The sequence below is a fragment of the Crocuta crocuta genome, unplaced genomic scaffold (genome assembly GCF_008692635.1).
Source record: "Crocuta crocuta isolate KB4526 unplaced genomic scaffold, BGI_CrCroc_1.0 scaffold70, whole genome shotgun sequence".
Taxonomy (NCBI): Eukaryota; Metazoa; Chordata; class Mammalia; order Carnivora; family Hyaenidae; genus Crocuta; species Crocuta crocuta.
Window position 1 is genome coordinate 16,875,600 of NW_027528417.1, and position 20,620 is coordinate 16,896,219.

At 39.5% G+C, this 20,620-nt stretch overlaps 1 protein-coding gene across 1 annotated transcript in view; it reads right to left on the reverse strand.

Moving 5' to 3' along the window:
* VPS8 (VPS8 subunit of CORVET complex) overlaps positions 1–13,604 on the reverse strand; it is a 259,051-nt gene extending 245,447 nt beyond the window's left edge. Inside the window, exons 1-3 of the mRNA XM_077754439.1 lie at positions 13,540–13,604; positions 3,156–3,398; positions 2,189–2,257 (exon numbers count right to left, since the gene is read on the reverse strand). Coding sequence (XP_077610565.1) covers positions 2,189–2,257; positions 3,156–3,308 — 222 coding nt within the window. The 5' untranslated portion in view covers positions 3,309–3,398; positions 13,540–13,604. The remainder of the gene's footprint in view (positions 1–2,188; positions 2,258–3,155; positions 3,399–13,539) is intronic.
* Between the last annotated feature and the right edge of the window lie 7,016 nt (positions 13,605–20,620).

Genomic DNA, 20,620 nt, shown 5'->3' on the forward strand with positions numbered 1-20,620 from the left:
GTGGGGTGCTATGGTGAATGAATGGAATTTCACAACTAAAAACCTCAGAGGTAGCACAGTTTCAAATAATGACAAGGCCTAGTAACATTATTTCATACCCTAAATTCTGGATGTCTCCATAATCTCTACTTTCCATTCCATAAAACATCTTGGATGTCCATTTCTTCCCAGCCTCTCTTCAGGTTGACATTAATGAACATCATAGCACACATGCCCCCACATATCCTGGAGCAAGTGTTTACTTAACTTTGCACTTATGTCCTTTCCATTTTGTTCTTTTTAAAAATCGTTTTAATACTTTCTCCCCCAGTAGTCTTCATAATGTTCTACAACTTAAATTTTATTTTTACTTTCACTTATCCACCTGCCTCGCTCCTCAAAAGTGTGAAGGCTGGCCAATTTCCAGTCCTATTTCTCTCCCAAAGTCAGACACGGTCGTACAGCATTTTATAATTCCAGCATCTAACACTATGACCCAAATACGCGAGGCACCCAAATTACTACTGAGGATGATAACAGTATTATCTTCTCAGTAAGCCACTAATGACTGTACTTACTGTTATTCATAGATAAATAAAATTGTGCAAAGATGGTTTTTTCTTCATTATGAACCTGTGTCATTCATGAGCATTTTATTTGCCATTTTTATACAAATATGATCAAATATGGCTTTATACACAACTTCCTAAGTTTACTTTTATTTCACACTTAGTGAAATGAGGATGTGATTAAGATATTAAAATGATTGGGGCGCCTGGGTGGCTTAGTCGGTTAAGCGTCCAACTTTCGCTTAGGTCATGATCTCGCGGTTCATGGGTTCGAGCCCCGCGTCGGGCTCTGTGCTGACTGCCAGCTTAGAGCCTGGAGCCTATTTCAGAGTCTGTGTCTCCCTCTCTCTCTGACCCTCCCCTGCTCACACTGTCTCTCCTAGAAATAAATGAAAATATCAAAAAAAAAAATTTTTTTAAAGATGTTAAAATGACTAAAATTAATCTCCTCATCTCTAACTGAAAGATTTCCTGTCTATTAGAAAGCAATAAATATCACTGTAATTGGTTAATCTTTCATTGACCAAAGCCTTGTCAAAATTTAAAATGCTTAAGTCTTAACACAGATCATACATTTTTGAAGTTAAAATATATTCAAAGTAACAGCGACATCAAACTGATGCAAAAAATAGAAATCAACGTCATACAAGAAAAATAAAAGATACAATTCACAGAGAAAGTAGTTCACATCCTCCAAAGTGTTGGTTATAACCCCAAAAGTATAGGTTAAAAAAGGTAACAAAAACCAAGATCCAACTCATTCAAAGCTATGGGATCAGTGGGCATTTCTTTTGGGGAAGTATGCATTGTTATATTTTAGAAAACTATAGATCTGAAATAGATCAACACATTTTAAAAAATCTTTCTTGAATTAGAAGCTAAAACCTCCAAGAAATGTCTTAAGCAAGTTTTTAAAAGATCAAGAAGACAGAGTTAAAGAACTGTCAGCAGATGCAAGGTACATAAAAACTCACATATTTCACCAGCACATTACTTCCACCAAGCTTCTTTATAAAGCCTTTATGATGTGCTAATTCGAAAAAGTAACATCATTTCAAAATCTGAAACACTTTTTAATAAAGATGGCCCCATTAGACAAACTGTGGAGGTTTTGTTTTCTTTACACAGAAGGGTGATGCGGTGCATTTCAAGGTTGCAGCTGCTCCCTAGTATCAGAGGATAGATTATTTGAGTATCGCTGGTAGAGAGGACATTATCGAAACATAATACAAATCTCTAAAGTGAAACAAATTTAGTATTTTGGCTTGCTTCATAAAACATTTTTTCAAATCTACCAAGTATGAGGCTTTGTACTGGGCACAGACATGAACAAGACACAGCTTCTGCCCCTGCGAAGTTCATAATCTAGATAAGCACTGTCCAACAGAACTCTCTGCAACAATGGAAATACTCCATATCTGTGCAGTCCACCTTAGTAGCCACTAGCCACATGTGGCAGGTGAGTACCTAAGATATGCCTTGCACAACTGAGAGATTGAATTTTTAATTTTTATTTAACTATAATTAATTTAAATCTAAACTGCCCCATGTGGACAGTGCAGATCTAGAGACATACACTATAGTTAACTCAAAAGCATTAAAATCACTTCCATAAAATGACAATGATCATTTATACTTACCTCGTTGAGTATGCTTTCCAGCGTTGGAGGCGTGTCAACTTGAGGAATATCAAACTCCTTGTCATCAATCTAAACAGAGAAAAGAAACTAATGCTCATATAATGCTGCTCTCCCTCTTAGAACTGTGAGAGTGCTTTAATTTATTAGAACCATTACCAATTAAGAAATAAACATACCATCAAACTGATCATGCAGAGAGCCAACTCAATAATCCATGGAAATAATGTCAAAAGACTACAGAATTGTTTCCTCTCTTATCCACATATTCACTGGTTATTAAAACCAAATATGCACTAACTGCACCATCCTGACAGCCCTTTCTGTTCAAGGACTTTGGCATCTCCATTCTTAAATAGTACAAAATATGGAGAAACGGGCACCCTCCTACACTGTTGGTGGGAATGTAAACTGGTACAGACCCTCTGGAAAACAGTGTNTACAAAATAGCATGTCTTATGACAAGCCCCAATTTTCTAAGTGTAGAAAGCAATATACAGAGCAATAATATAAGGTCATAGGCAATATACAAAGGTCTGACATTGCATTTTTTAGTTACTTCACAAATTATGGTAAGAAATGATTAGGTCAAACAAATTGCCATTAAATATTCTCCTGGTCACAAAAACTTATTAATAGCAAATCGATGGGGGAAAAAATCACTTCATAAGATTCCTAAACCTACCACTAGCTCTGTGATCTTGAGCATCTATTTAACAAAGACAGCTGTACTTCAGTTTCTTCCTCTATAAAGTGGGTTATCAGAGTGTGTGAGGCTCCAAAGAGAATATACGTTACAGTATTTCATAAATGGTAATAATGTACACAAATGAAGAATGATATTATCTCATTAACCTGTTCATAGGCTTCTATTAATTCATGCAAAAATGATAAAGAGTCTTTATTTAGGTCATAACTCTAACCAACGTTCTGGTTAAATAACATTATTTGACAAAAGTTGAGTTTTTACCAGATCATTTTTGAATTCCAGTTCCTTGTCCAGATCTATGTAAGAGAATTTTGAAAGCGAAGCTTCAAGATTGAAAGACTTATTCAGTTCTTCTTCAGCAGTCTTGGCACAGAGGCTCTGTTCCACATTTTCATGGTCTGGTTCGTTTTCCATATTTACTTATAATGATTGCAGTTCAGTGGATCCAAGCAAGTTTTTGTTTTGATTCTGGGCCTTAGATCATGATGGCCTGAATGATGATCTCTTTTTAAAAAAGAAAAAATATACATCATATATATTTTGTCCATTGGACATTTCAAAGACTTACTTGTTTAAACTTTTATGGAAACTGATTCTTCAATCATCTGACTGCGAAGCAAAGAGAAATCAGTACTAGGGTTTGAGGTATGATACCTGGGAAGAGATTCTACAGAAGCACAAAGGAGGACCATCTAACTGAGGAGTCTGGGAAGTGGTCCACTACCCAAAGTCATTAATTCTGGTGATAGTGATAGACTTGGTACCAAACAGATTTATGTTTTAAGAGAATGAGGGTAAATCGGTGCCAAGAACTGCCATTAACCCTTCCCTCACACTCCTAAACCTCACAGATCTCCAGTTCCCCTGGACAAAAACATATACATCAGTTTTGTAGTTAGCATCCATCTAGGGCCACAGATCTCTCAGGGAACTTTGTGAAGACACATAGGGCCCAGGACAGATAGATAGTCACTTATTATGACACTAGCAAATCTAAGTGTTCAGATTGATTATGGGAAACAACAATGATGCCAGAATAAAATAATTCCACAACCAACTAGAGATTTCTAGGAAGCTAGTCATGGAGACATTTTCAGAGAAAACTGAAATACTGAAGAAAAGGAAATGTATGCAAATGTTTCACATAATCATTCACAGCTCTAAATGATATAGTACCACATCAAAAAGAAATAATTTTGTTTGCTTGCAAAATGGTCTAGAAAACAATTATCTGCAAAATCTCGAGAAAACCAAACACATATTCAGGGAAAAAATAATTAAAAGTTTAATTATTAAATTTGTTCTTAAATGTTTTTAGTTTGTGTTATAATTAGGCTATGTGACCAAACCTTTAAAAGTCTATCTGCCTATTTAGAATTAAAAAGGCAAAAATATGATTATAGAAATAATGCCACAGTAATCATGCTGGTAAAAACAAAGGTCATTTTGTTTTAGGGACTAGGTGTTTTCCACAGTACCCAGCAATTTGCAGAAACTCTCTGTGGAAAGTGTTTTCAAACTACATACTGTCCACTGCCCACAACCCTCCCTACCATATGAACTTCTCTCATTCCCACTACTAAATGAAGTTAAGGCAGAAGTCTGACTCACAACTGAGCCATCGAAAGAACTTATTTTTTAAAAAGGAGTTGAAGGGTGCCTGGGTGGCTCCATCAAGGGAAAGAGAATCCCAAGCAGGCTCTGTAGTGATGGCGCAGGGCTCGAACTCTGTAACTGACATCATGACCTGAGCAGAAGTCAGACACTAACAAACTAAGCCACCCAGGTGCCCCCAAAAATAAACTTTTTAAACAAAAATAAAATAAAAAGGAGTTGAAATTGTGTTGCTGTTGTTTTTTTTTTAATGCCTAATATTCACTGACAATTTTACCCAATTAGGCTTTGTTTTTTACTACTTATGATGAATTTCATTTTGTTCCAAGTTTCATTTTTATCAGATTAAAAGAAATGAGTAACTACTATATGTAAGACATGTAGACTCATGAAGACAGATTTTTCAAGAGCTAAAACCAATTTTTCTAGCTAGTATATTCGGTATATTACCAAATACAGATTAATTTCTTTCATATGTTACAGAAGATACACTAAGGCTCTGTCTTACAAACACATGATATCAAATATATTCCTAGAAGACATAAGTGAGGGCACTCTGTATCTGGCAACATTTGAAAGTAGCTTTCCAATCTCAGGTACTAAACATCCTCCTCCTTTTGCAATGAGCCAAGGGCAGAAGCAATATTAACATTTATATGACTTTCTTCGAAGACTGAATTGACTCATGAAAAATTCCTTCTTAATAAAAGCTCTCTCTTATTTCTTCCACTTAGGAAAAATGATTACAATTAGTCAAGGAATGTTTGCAAACACGCACAATCTAATACACATTTAGTGATTCCTGAGGATAGTTATTAAGTTTTATTCTTACACATCAAAAAAATAATAATGGAAAAGACCATAACAGCCCCCCCCCAAAAAAACACTTTTATTTAAATGATTTAATAACCTAAATGTTTCACTCTTCACATTCATCTTTCCAAACAACTCAGAAAGGAAAATAATTTTTTCTGGCTCTTTTTCCTATCTCCTATCTGGTATTAATTAAGATGTCCTCAGGGCAGCTCAGCATCTATGAACACCAATACCACATTCAAGAAGTTTCAAGTCATCAAGCATCCCTAAATAAGGAGCACCATCTTGCTATGCTACCCTACTCCACTTCCAAACTTCACTTCACCAACCCCCCCATTACTGTGATCTGCTGGCCAAGTGGAAAGAACATAATCCAAAGAGTCCATTAAAATCAGGTTTGACTTTCGGCTTTACTAGCTCCTATCTGTGACCTTAGTTAATTTGTCTGCCCTTTCTGAGCCACTCTATTTCTACATCTTGGAAGATGAAATATTGTGGCTATTTATGTTTTTGCCCATAATAGCACCTCTTGTTGGGGGAAGGGCTCCTTCAAACCATGTGGTTCTTGTGGAGGCTGCCCATCAAAAATCCCCTAGTAACAGAGACTGCATAATGTAGGCAGACTGTTTCACGGGGATTCATTAAAATGGAACTGGTGAGGAAAAGCTGCTTCCACTGTTTTCTAAACAATGAACAGTAAGGCTGAGCAGCAACCCCACCCTCCACCCCACCCAGTTCTGCGGAGGAGGTCATTTATTCAATACATATCAACTAAACACACACTACAAATGTCACTGAAGATCCACCACTGACTGAATTTACATCCTAGAAACAGATTTTTCTAACAATAATAAAGTCAACCTACAAAAAGAACCAGAGAAGATGAAGAAAGAGTGTCCTGATACCACTCAGGTCCCCCATTCCAGTCTTGTACAATGCTTGCTCTAGTCACAACCTTTTGGCGGTTTGGCTCCATAAGCCAGCACACTCTCCCAACTCTTTTTCTTTTCTTTTTAAACCACTTACAATGGAGAGCCCAGACTCTTAGGAATGACTATAAAGCATTTAGAATAATGTCTGGACATAGAATTGGTTTTCAAGAAATACTAGGTATTATCATTTAAAATTTCCTCAAAATTTCCAAATTCTTTCAAAGTTAAAGATCCTGAAACAAGATCCAGTACTTTTGTAACGGTCTAGCCAGTGTTACGCTTAACATAAGAATATCTTATCGGAAGAGTATACTTCTGCTCTCAGATTACAAGTTTCTTCATGAGCTAAATAGTAAGGGTTTTATCTAAGACTAGTACAGCCCCCGGCAAAGCATCAGAGACCCTTCAGAAAAACATTTAATTATTATAATTGTCATGCACTACTAATTCATTCTAAAATTGTGCTTTAAGGGGCCTTGGTGGCTCAGTTGGTTGAGCGTCCAACTCTTGATTTCAGCTCAGGTCATAATCCCAGAGTCCTAGGATGGAGCCCCATGTCGGGCTCTGTGCAGAGTATGAAGCCTGCTTAGGATTCTCTCTCTCCCCCTCTGACCCTCTCCCCAGCTCACATGCACTTGCACGCACTCCCTCTCTTAAATAAATAAATGAATGAATAAATAAAACTGTGCTTTTACATCAACTTCCTCCTTTATCACTTACCAGCAATTACACCTTTATGTTAGTCAGAAAATTTATGCAACCCAAATAGACCTAGGAATCAAAAGGTCATGCTCAGATTTTCTTTAAAAAAGGAGTCCACTAGAGTAGTGTCTCCAATGTTTTTTAGAAATTGAGCTGTGCCGGAATCTACCTGTGGTAGGAAAATACCCAGTGATGTCTGTCCTAATCTCCAGAACCTATGACTATGTTACCTTAAATGTCCACAGGAACTTCACAGGGGTGATTAAATGATGATCTTGACTTGGAGAGATTATCCAAGATGAGCCACATTGGCTCAATGTAATCACAGGGCTCTTAAAAAGTGGAAGAGGGCAGCAGAAGAGTGTAAGAGAAAGAGATAAGACAATAGAAGCAGGGTCACAGAGATGTTTTGCTTCAGGCTTTGAAGGAGGAGGAAGGATGCCAGGAGCCAAAGAATTGAGGCAGTCTCTAGAAGCTGCAGAAGGCAAGGAAATGGATTCTCTCCCAGAGCCTCTAGAGGGACCCTAGCCCTGCACAGCTTGATCTTGGCCTAATATAAGAGCAGTGCTGCTTTCATAAATTAAAGAACTATAAAATCAAATCTGGGGTTTAAGCTACACTTGGGGTAATTTGTTATAGCAGGAATAAGAAATGAATACACTATCAGGGCACCTGGGTGGCTCAGTTGGTTAAGCAGCCGACTTCGGCTCAGGTCATGATCTCACAGTTCATGGGTTCGAGCCCCATATCGGGCTCTGTGCTAATAGCTCAGAGCCTGGAATCTGCTTTAGATTCTCTATCTCCCTCTCTCTCTGCCCCTCCCCCACTCCTGCTCTCTCTCTCAAAATTAAATCAACATTAAAAAAATAAAAAGAAATGAATACACTATCAAACTTCAATTAATTTGTTTGTTTCCGGCCACATTGCCAACATTCTGAAATACTAATCCCTCCCTCATCACGTGGTGTTGCCCAAATATTTATTGAGCAAGCTCTTCATTCCAACATGCAGGTCAATAATGAAAAGCTTACTATATGACGCTTACTATTACACATGATGCAGACACTGCCTTCAGGTATCACTTAAGTGCTATCCCAGTACTAGTGATAATTTCCTTTCAAGGCTAAATTCTACAACTAGCTCCCCACCCAACCATCCTGCAATCTAGTGTTTCTGTATCTCTTAAGGAGACGCCAAGCCAGACAGTACCTGCAGACAACACAGTGGGTAAAACCAATTGTTTCGTAGTCTCTCCCAGAATGAAGTCACATTACTCTGACAGGAAATGTGTCATAAAATCATGATTACCCAGTATGTTGTCCTCTTCTGAGGACTGATAAAGTATTATTTTAATAGTTCTGATTTAAGATTATCTGACATCTTGACAGTTCTCAAGGCTACTCCCTCTTAACTAATAAGGTTATTCCCTACCAATTAATAATGGATTCAAGGAACATTTAAAAATATGTATCCTATAAACAGCAATGACCCCATTCGAACCGTGGCTAACTGAATAAGAACTCTATAATGTGATCTGTTTTAAGCAGGGTGACTATGAAACTCTTTGACCAATTTTTTTCTTGTCACGGTTTTGTTTTCACCTTGGCAAACCTTCCCATCTGTTTTCAAATTCCAGAATCCTATTTAATTCACTGGCATTCCTTTCCTCCTAAACGTGTCATATGAGACACTTTTCACATTATGGTGAAATCAAATCAAGTTTTGTTTTCTTTTTTGCAACTTACTGTATCCCTAGAAAAGTATCACGAAATCATGGTATGGAAACAATTTTACATTCCAACTTTGTTTCCAGCTTTCCCAATCTAAGTATCTCTCTTCTTCCACTGCTTTGTTTTGCTTTGTCTTCTTGTGGTTTGTTTTATGAAGAAAAATACAATAGAGGATTAACTTCCATTTGTTTTCTGTGATCTTTCTCTAGTAAATGGACTCATTTTGAACAGCTCCCCAATGCCTATTGTATAAAATTCCAAATTCTAAGCCTAGGATTCCAGATATCATATGAGCTGACCCTACTATCCTTTACAACTAAACTTGTATTCAGAGTCTTTCAAGAAGAGCTTCCCCTTTCCCTTCAATGTCTGCTCATGCTAGTTCACCTGCCCTTTCTTTTTCCTTTCCATTTACCTAAGTTCCTTCTTTCCTCCCTTCCCTAGCATCCTCTGAATCCACAATCCATGTCTTCTTTAGAACAGTGCCTTGGTGCTTTCCTCATATTGATTCATTAACGTCCCTTGTGACTATGTCATTTGTCCCCAGTAGAAATGGAGCCAGGCTTCTTTGTATACTCCACATCGCTAGGCTCACTGGGTTACATAGCTATGTAGACATTCAATAAATATTTGCTGATTAATACAAGAATTGGAAGACAGGACTAACACCTGTGTTGCAAATTAAACATATCCATTTTATTACCTATAATTGTTATTTGACTCACAGCCGATAGGAATCTGTACCACAGTAAGCCAAGTTCTAGTTGAGCTCTACCTTTCTGAAATCAGGCTGGTCAACTACTGTTGATCGTATTCATCCCTCAGATATCATCTAAAACTTTGCTTCCTCAAAAAGACTTTTTTCGTCCTGCTCAACTAAACTAGGTTTCATGTTAATATGTACCTATAACATCGTTCTCCTCTTTCACTAAACTTGGCACACTGCGAACATTTCAGTGTCTGAACCACAATTCCCTTCCCTCAGGAAGGAAAGGAATGCAGTTTCCTGGAGAGCAAAGACCAGATCTGCCTCCTCCACCACTGTATTCCCAGTGCTAATCAACCCACCAATCCTTCCCTCTGCTCCTCACCTCCCCCCACCCTTTCGCCCCTCCCCAGAATAAGCAGCCAGGCAACACTGCATCGCTGGCTCCTAGAGCCTCAAATAGCAGTTCCAGTCACTCAAAGTAAGATATGGCTAGTCATTCTACCCCCAAAGCCTGCCACCTTGCAAGCTGCATTCTTTGCGTCTAGGTGAGATTTTTAAAAATCCTCAACAGTGCTTTTTAAAAACGATCATTTACTTCATGTACATGACACAAATTCCACAATTTCAGATATTTTGTGTTCTTTTACATTAACGCAGCCTACAAAACCAAGATGAAAGGCATGGAGACGTATCCTACGTGCACTCTGTTTACAGGAATTCAACTATTGTCTTCAGCAACTATTGTCTTCAGCAAAGAGAGAAAAAAGAAAGGATTCACAAAGAAATGAGGACTCTGTATACCATCCCACTCAATACTACACACCTAGGGCGAGCATGGGACAGGAGACAGACATCTGCTGTCCTTTTAGTCTCAGTTCTCGAATGCCTCGTACCTAAGTGACCCATTTCACATGTGCTCAAGATAACAAACAGCATTCTGTTCCACCGTGGAGCAAAACCTGGCTGCGGGGCACTTCCTGAGAGCTAGGTCTCCAACCCAAGACACTCCCTCCCAGGTACTTTGCAAGAGTACTCAAGTTTCATCTTACTCAGGGACTTCAGAAACAGACCATTAGATACAATGCTACTATATACTTTGATGAGATGGCATAGATGCCCTGCATTTCTTTCAAAAAAAAAAAAAGGCACATTTTTAAGCCCACAGTGCTCAGAGCTGCCACTATGAAAAAGCCCAAACCTGTTTCCCTTTCTCTTCTTGGTAAATGTCTAAATGAGAAGAGTGATCATTTAAACTTAGGAAACACATATAGAATGACAAATGTTAAAAAGAAAAGTGAGGGGGGCACCTGGATGGCTCAGTTGGTTAAGCGTCCGACTTCAGCTCAGGTCGTGATCTCATGGTTTGTGGGTTCAAGCCTCGTGTCAGGTCCTGTGCTGACAGCCAGCTCAGAGCCTGGAGCCTGTCTTCGGGTTCTGTATCTCCCTCTCTCTCTGACCCTCCCCTGCTCATGCTTGTGCACATTCTCTCTCTTCCTCTCTCCTGTGCGTGCACGGATGCTCTCTCAAAAATAAACATTAAAAAGAAAAGTGAGGGGGGCACCTGGGTGGCTCAGTCGGTTAAGCATCCAACTAAGGCTCAAGTCATGATCTCACAGTTTGTGAGTTCAAGCCCCGCATCCGGCTCTGTGCTGACAGCTCAGAACCTGGAGCCTGCTTCACATTCTGTGTCTCCCTCTCTTTCTGCCCCTCCCCAACTTGTATTCTGTCTCTCTCTCTCTCTCAAAAACATTAAGAAAAAAAATTTAAAAAAAAAAAAAAAAGAAAAGTGAGGGGAAAAGAGTGCCTGAGGCCGATCTGTGTATAGTGCTAAGTTACTATTATGAACCATCAGGCACAACCTTCAAGGTGCCACATTCTAAAAAAGAAAAAACTAATCCCTATCATCATATACAAAATAATGGTAAGTTCCATGTCTACAAACATCTATATTATGCATAAACCCTAATTATTATTCATCAATTTTATATCAATGTGTACTGAGGTGATAAGTGAAATGAGACAGAAGAAAAAAATCACTTCTTTCCAGCTTCCAATAGGTTTTTAGTATTTTAAGAATTAGTCTTCAAAGGCCCACCCCACCCTCGGAGAAACTTCTCCTAAGTATATGGGCCTTACATAGACTGAAATATATTCCCCTTTCTTCTTTCCTAAATTGGTATGAGTGAATTCTTTTAAGTTAAATGCACAGAAGATAGGATTCCATTCAGTTGTAGGCTGAGTAGATGGTAGTCTTCTCACTCATCTTAATTAGCTCCCAATTAAACTGTCACCTCAATTTCTCTTGGTTAAGTGTCAAGAAGGATGTGGAGTCACAAGAGGTTTGTTTTTTGTTTTTTTTTTAAGAGCAAAAGGAAACCTCTTACTGAACCACAGAGGAAAAACAAATCTGATTATGGTGAAAATATCCCTTCACCATCTTTCCTTTGGAAAAAACTGCTCCTCCTCCACTCCAACCGAGCCAGAAGAGTAGGACATGACATTCTTGTATCCATTCAACCAATCACTGTCCTTCCCTGGAATCTGTAAACACTGAAGGTAGGAGTTTTCTCTTTATTCTGGGAAGATGTTAACACAGGGGCTATTACACAGAAACGAACATTCATTCAAACATTAATTCAAGATTCAATTAAGACTAAAACAGTTAGGTTTCTACAAATATATATAGATTACACCTGACGCTGTGAATCAAGATGCTATCTAACCTGTGAAAAGCAGAAACAGATGAAAAAGTTAAACATACTTCCTTAAGTTGAAAACGCCTTTTCATTCACCTACATAACTGATATTTGGTATCACAATGGTTGACATCTCTATAAAAAAGTGACAAATACCTAAAAACGCCAAAATGCCTCAATATTCTGAAGACAAAAAAACATCCATATGCTGATGCTTGTCCAAATACAAAGAAAATATATAATGGATAATCAACCTTAGTGCTCTGGAAAGAATTTTTTGACATATCTATGTCTCTTTAACATATGAAGCCTGATAGTTCAACCAGAATTTTCCCCCCACTTATCTGTCTTATGCTTTCAATGGAACAGGCCACCTGTTGACAGAGGAATCAGTATCCATCTACTCTCTCCTTAAAGTTAACCATAAGCAAATTCATGTCTTATACAAACAAATGTAGATTCTCCATCCCTGTTTGTATTAGACTCCAAACACACACACCTGATATGTAATCTCAGTCACAGACAGCTGAAGGAGAGTTGGTGCCACAAGTCAACATCCATGATTGTTTTGCTTGTGTTTTGTTTTTATGGGGGGGGGACAGAAGAAGGAGAGTAGAGTGTGGTGGAGGGTGGGCATGCAAAAGGACACAAACCTTTCTGTCCATTCTAATATGAGTCTGATATTAGGAGGTTCTGCAAGAGGCATGCCTATTGAAGAAGGTTCCCAGCTGTTCCTGATAACCCATAGGCCATGGACCCTCCCTAGCTGACCCTACTTCATCACACCCTACTCCCCCTTTGAAGTACACACAAACATTTTAGGCAGCTGTTTCCCTCTTTCCTCAGATACCACCCTTGGGAGAACAAGCCAGAACACAGGAGTGGCCTCAAACTTTAGAGACCCACCTGTCCTACTGCTGCCCTCACTCTGGAGCATACCCTGCAGATAGAGACAAACTGGAACCAGCCTCACAGGGGGCACATCAATCCTAAGAGGTGGACACCTCACCTAAGCCTTGGCCTCACACTAAGGGAGCACACTCATCCCAATCTTCGAGAGATAAAGTAGCCTACACGGCCCGAAAGGCGGACTGCACACCTGTTCCATCCTGGGGAGGGTGATCACCCGCCGCCTAGTCTCACAATCGGGAGAAACGGGTGCACCTGTCCCTCCGCCTCACATTTGTTAGGAACAAGAGTAAACCGCCTAATCCAATTCCAGGCCAAACGCCGGACACGCCTCTCCGCTGCAGTGTCAAACTCGGCCCGGCCCGTGGGCCCCGGTCCAGTTAGCCTGGGGCCGCTCCGTCAGTCACTCCAGGGCCGCGCCACCGCGCGGGGGAAAGGGCCGAGGCTCAGGAACCCGGTGCGCGTTCTCCTCCCGCCCGGGGGACAGCCCCTCACTACTGTCCCCACCCCGCTGGCCTGCTCCCAGGAATTCGTTACCTGCACTTGCGGCCGTTCCAGCCCAGGACCCGCGGCCCACGTGACCCCGCCCCCCGGCTCCAGCCTCACGCATGCGCAGTCTATACCACTAATGGCCACGCTTCCGCTTTCTTTCCTGCACCCTGGTCACGCCTGGGCGGTCCGCCCCCCCTACGCCACGCCCCCATTTAAAGGACCAGAGACCCAATGTCTCACGCCTGCGACTTAATGCGTTGATTAACATCTAGCAGAACAGGAGAGTGGAAACGTCAGTGAAGCACAGACCAATAAATACGTGTCTTTGAGATGGGAAGAGAAACTGCTCCAGCCCTATGTCAATGAATTTATCTGGCCTTTAAGAAAGCGACCCTACCTCAGCCAGCCAAGAAAGTAGAGCTGATTTCCTGACTTTTAGAATTTGTAACCAGTAAATTTTTACTTAATCTTTTTAAAGACGCACAAAGGATTGCCAGATTTTTATTTTGCCAAGGACAATAAATATACACTAAAAAACAACTATTATTTTCTAACATCGTCAACATTGATCCACAAAAAATACATCTAACCACCAAAAATATAGGAGAGACACTCTCAAATAAAGAAGGTATCTTTTAAGTGGATTTTTTTAAATGTATGTTTATTTCTCTTATTCCTCCTGGAGAAAGTTGAAAGCTTTAAAGACAGATTGGATTTTAGAGCCACCATTGTAGATAACACTAGCCCCAAGGCACAGATATTATGCCTGCTGGGGCCTATAGTAAAGACAATGGAAGGAGGAAGAACAGAAGATGCTCCTAAAAGGAGAGTTAGAAAATATTCAGTTGGGAAGACATTTATTGTCCAGCAACTAGGCTCACTACACTTCTGGGCCTTTGAAGGACCCAGAGGTAGGTAAGACACAGCCCTGCCCCTAGGGCTAAGAACTCTGTATTAAGGACCTAGCTAGCTACAATGCAAGGCAGGCTCTTTTAAGTGGTATAAGAAAGGTATGAGACGATCACTCTAGGACACAGATGAGGAGAAATGGGGAAACACGTCAAGGAGGAGATGGTGTCTTATTAGGGCCCTGAAGAATTTGAATAGACAGCAGGGAGAATGCCTAGCCTAGCGAACAATAGGAAAAGACAGTACAAAGCAAGACTGGGGTCTAGCTGCTGCTTGATGTGGCTCTGGCATGGGCAGTGGCTTTCATACTTTTTTTTATCATTACCCATAGTAAGAAATATATTTCAGGTATAACTATATGCACGTGCACTATATTTATAGTGAAAATTAATAACGGGGAACAACTAAATTGGACTCAGGAGGCTAAAAGGGGAAGTTGGAAGGGGGAGCTAACTACTACTCAATGTCAATTACAGGAAGAATTGTCAATTACAGACCCCAACAGAAGAATATTGAAACAGGAGCGAATCATCAATTACAGGACCCAACAGGGAAAGATGTACATTGCATTTCCTCAGAGAAATCAACTACCCCTAGAACTGAGCCAATGAAAAACCTGAATCCCTGCTTTTCACCAATGGATTCTCCTTCAAAACAACCATTCCCAACTTCCTTCTTCTCTGTTAAATAAGTTCCTTCACTTTGGTGGACTTGCCTATAGTTTTGCCACAGCTTGCTCGTCTGGAATTACAATTCTTGCTTATTCCCTAATAGACCCATTTTTTTGCCATAAAACTTGTATTTTTCAGGTTAACACCACATTTATGGTTTGCTTGTGTGTGTGACACACGCTATATATAGAGACAGATATATACACATTTAGATAACACTAGCCACACATGTTTGTGTCTAAATCCTAGACAGTAATCACCTTTAGTATGTGCAATGCAACTTGGCATTTTATATTTTATTCTATTTTTTAATGCTGGTTACTAAATTGATTTCATGACTCACTAACGCGTAACAACCCATAGCTTGAAAACACAGCATAAAATGTGTTCAAGGTACAATAGGATATAAGGCTGGAAAGACTGGGACCACATCCAAGGAGGACATTGAATGCCAACCTGGAGGTGTCTGCTCTTCTGGTAAGAGGCCTCTGGGGTTTCTTAAGCAGAGGAATGGCATGACTAAAGCTGTGCCTTAGAAGTCTGAAGACCAATAAATAAAACATTAAAAAAAAGGGGGGGGGCGCCTGGGTGGCTTAGTCGGTTAAGCGTCCGACTTTCGCTTAGGTCATGATCTCGCGGTTTGTGGGTTCGAGCCCCGCGTCGGGCTCTGTGCTGACTGCTAGCTCAGAGCCTGGAGCCTGTTTCAGTCTGTGACTCCCTCTCTCTCTGGCCCTCCCCTACTCACGCTGTCTCTCTCTCTCTCTCTCTTCTAGAAATAAATAAGACATTAAAAAAAAAAAGAAGTCTGAAGACCTGCCTTCAGTTCTCAGTATCACATTTTTAGAGCAAGACTATTAAACAGGAGCCTGGCTAGAACAGAGTAAGCAGGCTGGTAGATCAGAAACCCTGTGTAGCAGTGAACTGTTGAAAGTGTTGGGCAGAAAGGAAATTGACAGAAGTGGGGGGCTGGATTATGATACTAAGAGGTGGGGAAGGTTGCTCCCTAACCTTTTTGAATGATCTGTATAGCAGTTGTAGACGTATTCTGTGTAACTCTAGGAAGTAAATCTAGGACCCTTGCTGGATGTTGTTGGGAAATGATTCCAAATCACAATAAGAATTATTTTAGGGCAGTCTAAACTGACACGCTATCTTTTACAAGGACATTTGCATTACTTAAATTAACATATTGTAGGGCACCTGGGTTGCTCAGTCAGCTAAGCATCCAATTCTTGATTTCAGCTCAGGTCATGATCTCATAGTTCATGTGCCGCCTTGTCAGGCTTCACACTGACAGCAAGGAGCCTGCTTGGGATTCTCTGTCTTTCTCTTTCTCTGCCCCTCCTTTGCTGGTGCCCTCTCTCTCTTTCAAAATAAATAAATAAATAACCTTTAAAAAATTAAAATACTCTATGCTTATTATATAAAGCTCGGAAAATTCAGGAAATATAAAAAGTAAAACAGAAATTATCCACTTTCCAGGAAACAGCACTTTTGGCATTTTTTCCTTGAGTCTTTTTCTTTGCACATTTACATTTTTTTGACATAATAGAACTATATAAACATATAGTTCTGTGTACTTTTTTTGTTCTTATTTTTGTTTTTTTGCTCAGTGTTTTATCTTGAGCACCATCCACTGTTATTAAACTATGTCACAAAGATTCTTTGTAATAGCTGCATAATTGTTGATAACATAGTTTATCTCTTAATTTTTTGGACATTTAGGTAGCTACCTATTTTTTCACTGTTAACAAGAATATTGACATGAATATCCATATACAGAAATCTTTGCCCACATTTAAAAATTATTTCCTTAAGATAGAAACCCTATAAGTGAAATTACTGACTCAAAGACTTTGAAAGGTCTTCATTCTGTGAATGCCTTCTGCCAAATTGCTTTCAGAAAGGTCAGGCCAGTTTTCATTCTCACCAGAAGTACTCAAGGGTGCACATCACACATACCCATTAGCATTTATTTTGTCTTTTTTAAAAAGCTTTCCCAATCTGATAAAAGAAATGGCCCCTCATTTTAATTTGTATTGGATAACTAGCAAGATGGAATATCTTTATAAATTTATCAACCCTTTGTAGTTATTCTGGGAATGCAATTTCACCGCCTATGTTTGGATTTGTGATTAGCAAATAGTACTAAGTGAATTGTTGCAGGCTTATGAGGAAGAAAAAAAAACAGAGAGGGACTTTAAAAAATAAATAATGTGGTCACACGAAGTTATAGCTGGATTATATTGTGGTATACCATATAAACAAAGGTTAGTAGAACTGAGTCATCACAAGGTATGTGGTTAAATACGGCTGCGCTCTTGTGATCAGTAAAATATTCATGTGGTGAGAGGCAATTTGGGTTCAGCAAAATATCACTCCTTATGTTAAATCAACATTATAAATTTTAATTTCCTCATTTGGCAGTTTTGGTTGTTTTTTTTTAAGTTAGCTCAACATGCAGCTGGAACTCACAACCCTGAGATGAAGAATACCGACTGAGCCAGCCAGGTGCCCCTCGTTTGTATTTAATTTATAAATTTGTTTTGGTTCTATAGATACATAAAAGCTACAAAAATAAGGAGGCTTTCCTTAGTTTTGGTTTCCATAGGTATACATATACATATGTAGGCAACATGATAAAAAATAACTGAAGCTAACTTTAGAGATCTGGGAAAATCTTTTTCCCTTACAAGGAAGTGGAACATTTATTTAAGTTTGAGAAACATTGATTTAGGAGGTTTCTTAAAGTTTCATTTGTAACCACCTAAACATAGGCCCTGGAATTTTTTTTTAAGTGAGCATTATAACACTGTATGTTCACTACACTAGAACTAAAATAAAATTTAAAAAAAGGAACCAGAAGAAAAAAAAAACGATAAAAATGGTGTCAGCTTTTATACCAGAATGTTTTTATACGGAATGTTGTGATAATTTTCTTGCCTTTGGAAAGAGCACCAAAAGTTATGCTCTGTTTTGGGTTCAGAGAGTATGTTTTTACTTCAAATGTACCATTTGTCAAAGTTAACTTTGTACAGGTAAGACCTAGAGAGAAGAATGTTTAAATTCTTAAACTTGTCTTTTTAAGTAAAACAAAGTAGTAAGCAGTTGGTAATGAAAATGGAACTTCTGTGAATTGGTCTTAGGAGAAATTTAACTAATAAAAAAAAAACCCACGTGAGATATAAGGGCTGGGAGCATGTGAGTCAGTGAGCACTGGCTGTTCTGATGTCTGGGAACTAGAAAAGGCTGTTGCTGTTGGATGATGTCCCCATACACAGTCCTAGCCCTCCAGCTCTCCCCACGACAGGAAGGATGGAGAGCATGGTCTAGGCATTGCTATTAACATTGCATCATGAGTAAGCCACATCTATCCCAAAGGGAAAATGGCTGGTTCCTAGTAACGCGGGGCAGAGACTAGGAGATGCGTTGTATCGTTTTTTTTTTCTTTACTCACAATCACAAGATAAATTGGCCTCTTCTCCTTTTTTAATAAGGAGCCTGATATACAGGGTTCTTAATGGAGTCAAGATATCCAAGAGAAGTGAAATTGGGTATCTGTAAGTCACTCAAGTTCATCCAGATCTTATTCTTGGGTTCCCTCTACCTGGAATGCTCTTCTCCTCCAAGATAATCACATGGCTCACTCCCTGGCCTTCTTTGGGGCTTTGCTCAAATGCCACTGCCTTAGTCAGGGCAATGAATACAAGGCAGATGGCAGAGGAGTATTCTCCATCCAGGTCTCAGGGACCCAGCCTCTTTCCATCGGGTGATGCTTTCAGCTGAACACATGGCCTCCAAGTTCTCCAAGGCAGGGGGATGGAAAAGTCCCATTGGTTCTCAACTGCGTTGGCCAGAAAGTGACATGTGCCCCTTCTGCTCATAGTCCATTGGCCAGCAGCAGCCACCTTGCCTTGCTCTATTGAGAAGCCCTCCGAATATCTGCAGAGCACATGCAGTCTTTTCCATGGTCATCTCCCAGCATTCCCTTACCACCCTTTTAGGCTTCATTTTTCTCTATAGTACTTATCATATTCCAACATAGTATATATTTTACTCATCCATTAAATGTCTGTCTTCTCCACTGGTACACAGGCATTATGAAAATTAGAATTTTTGTCTGCTTCATTTATGGTTTTCTCCCTAACATCTAGAACAGTACTTGGCATATGGTAGGAGCTCTATAATTTTTTATTAAATGAATGAATGAATTCTGCAATGAGTCTATATTTGTATGTGGAAAGGGTATCACATACACTGGCCTGAGGATGCTTCCTAAGGAATAAGGAACCTCCCTTACAGCATACACAAGAATGTATTGAGTACCTACTATGTGCCAGACACTATGCTTGGTGCCAGGAACACAAATATGAGAAATAGTCCTTGGTACCTAGCCAGAAAGAAACAATAAAAATGGAATACTTACTAAGAACCATAATAGAAATAAATTATGGGAGCTCAAACGCCAAATTCGTCTGACCTTTAGCAAGAATCAGATTTTAGGTCCAAACGTTACTAGAATAGCAAAAATAACAAAAGAAACAGTGGGTGGAGGAAACGGGTAGGGGACTCAGAAGTAATAAATTGCTTCCCAAAGTCATAAAAGAAATAATACCTATATTTTCTGCCAGTTTGTATTCTTGACAACAAGTTGCCTTTCATTTGTCATTCACCCATTCATTCTAGTGCCTTCCCACATCCCTCTTTCCTTCAGCTTTACAGTATGTAGCAGCCCATGTACCTTCAGTTCAGAGACACTTGGGTGGTCTCACTATTTAAAAACATTTCTTTCTGATAATTTCACAGTTCCAGAAATGCCATCATTTGAAATCTGCTTATTTTGTCTTCCAGTCCCACCCATACTTTTGCAAAAACCAACCATAGCATTTTGAACTGAGGACTGCCATCACCGGAGCCCTGCTGGAATTCATGAGCAAAAAATGGATGGAAAAGGAGGTCCAAGGCTGGGACCTGGGCTAGAAAAGGGAACCGTGGGCAGGCACTGAAGAGAACTGGACATTAGACCTGGGAAAGGGCAAGGAGAGAGTAAAGAAGATGCAGAAACAACCAAAGCATCAAAGGCAAATTTGACCTATTTCACCATTTGGCATAGGGATAGCCTTGTTTACATGAAAGGACACACACTATCTCTTTAACACACAAAAAAAGAAGAGTTGGGCTCAGTTGAGAATGAAAGAAAATTCATAATCATAGTAATGTTCCACTGTGTCAGGACCCAGATTCTTATCTCATTGTTCCACCATGTAAAGCCCCAATCTCCAAGTCTACCTCATGGTCCAAGATATCAGCTCCAACCATCACACTCACTTTCCAATTGTCAGGGAAGAGAAAATTAAGGGAGAAGCTATGTAAGTTATCTATTGCTTTTAACTACTGTAAAAATTAGACTTAAATCAATAGCATGTATTATAGCTTTTGTAGAACAGGAACCTAGGTGTGGCTTAGCTAGGTCCTTGGCTTAGCGTCTCTCAGGAGTTTGCGATCAAGGTAGTGGCTCAGGCTACAGACATCTCAAGGCTCAAACT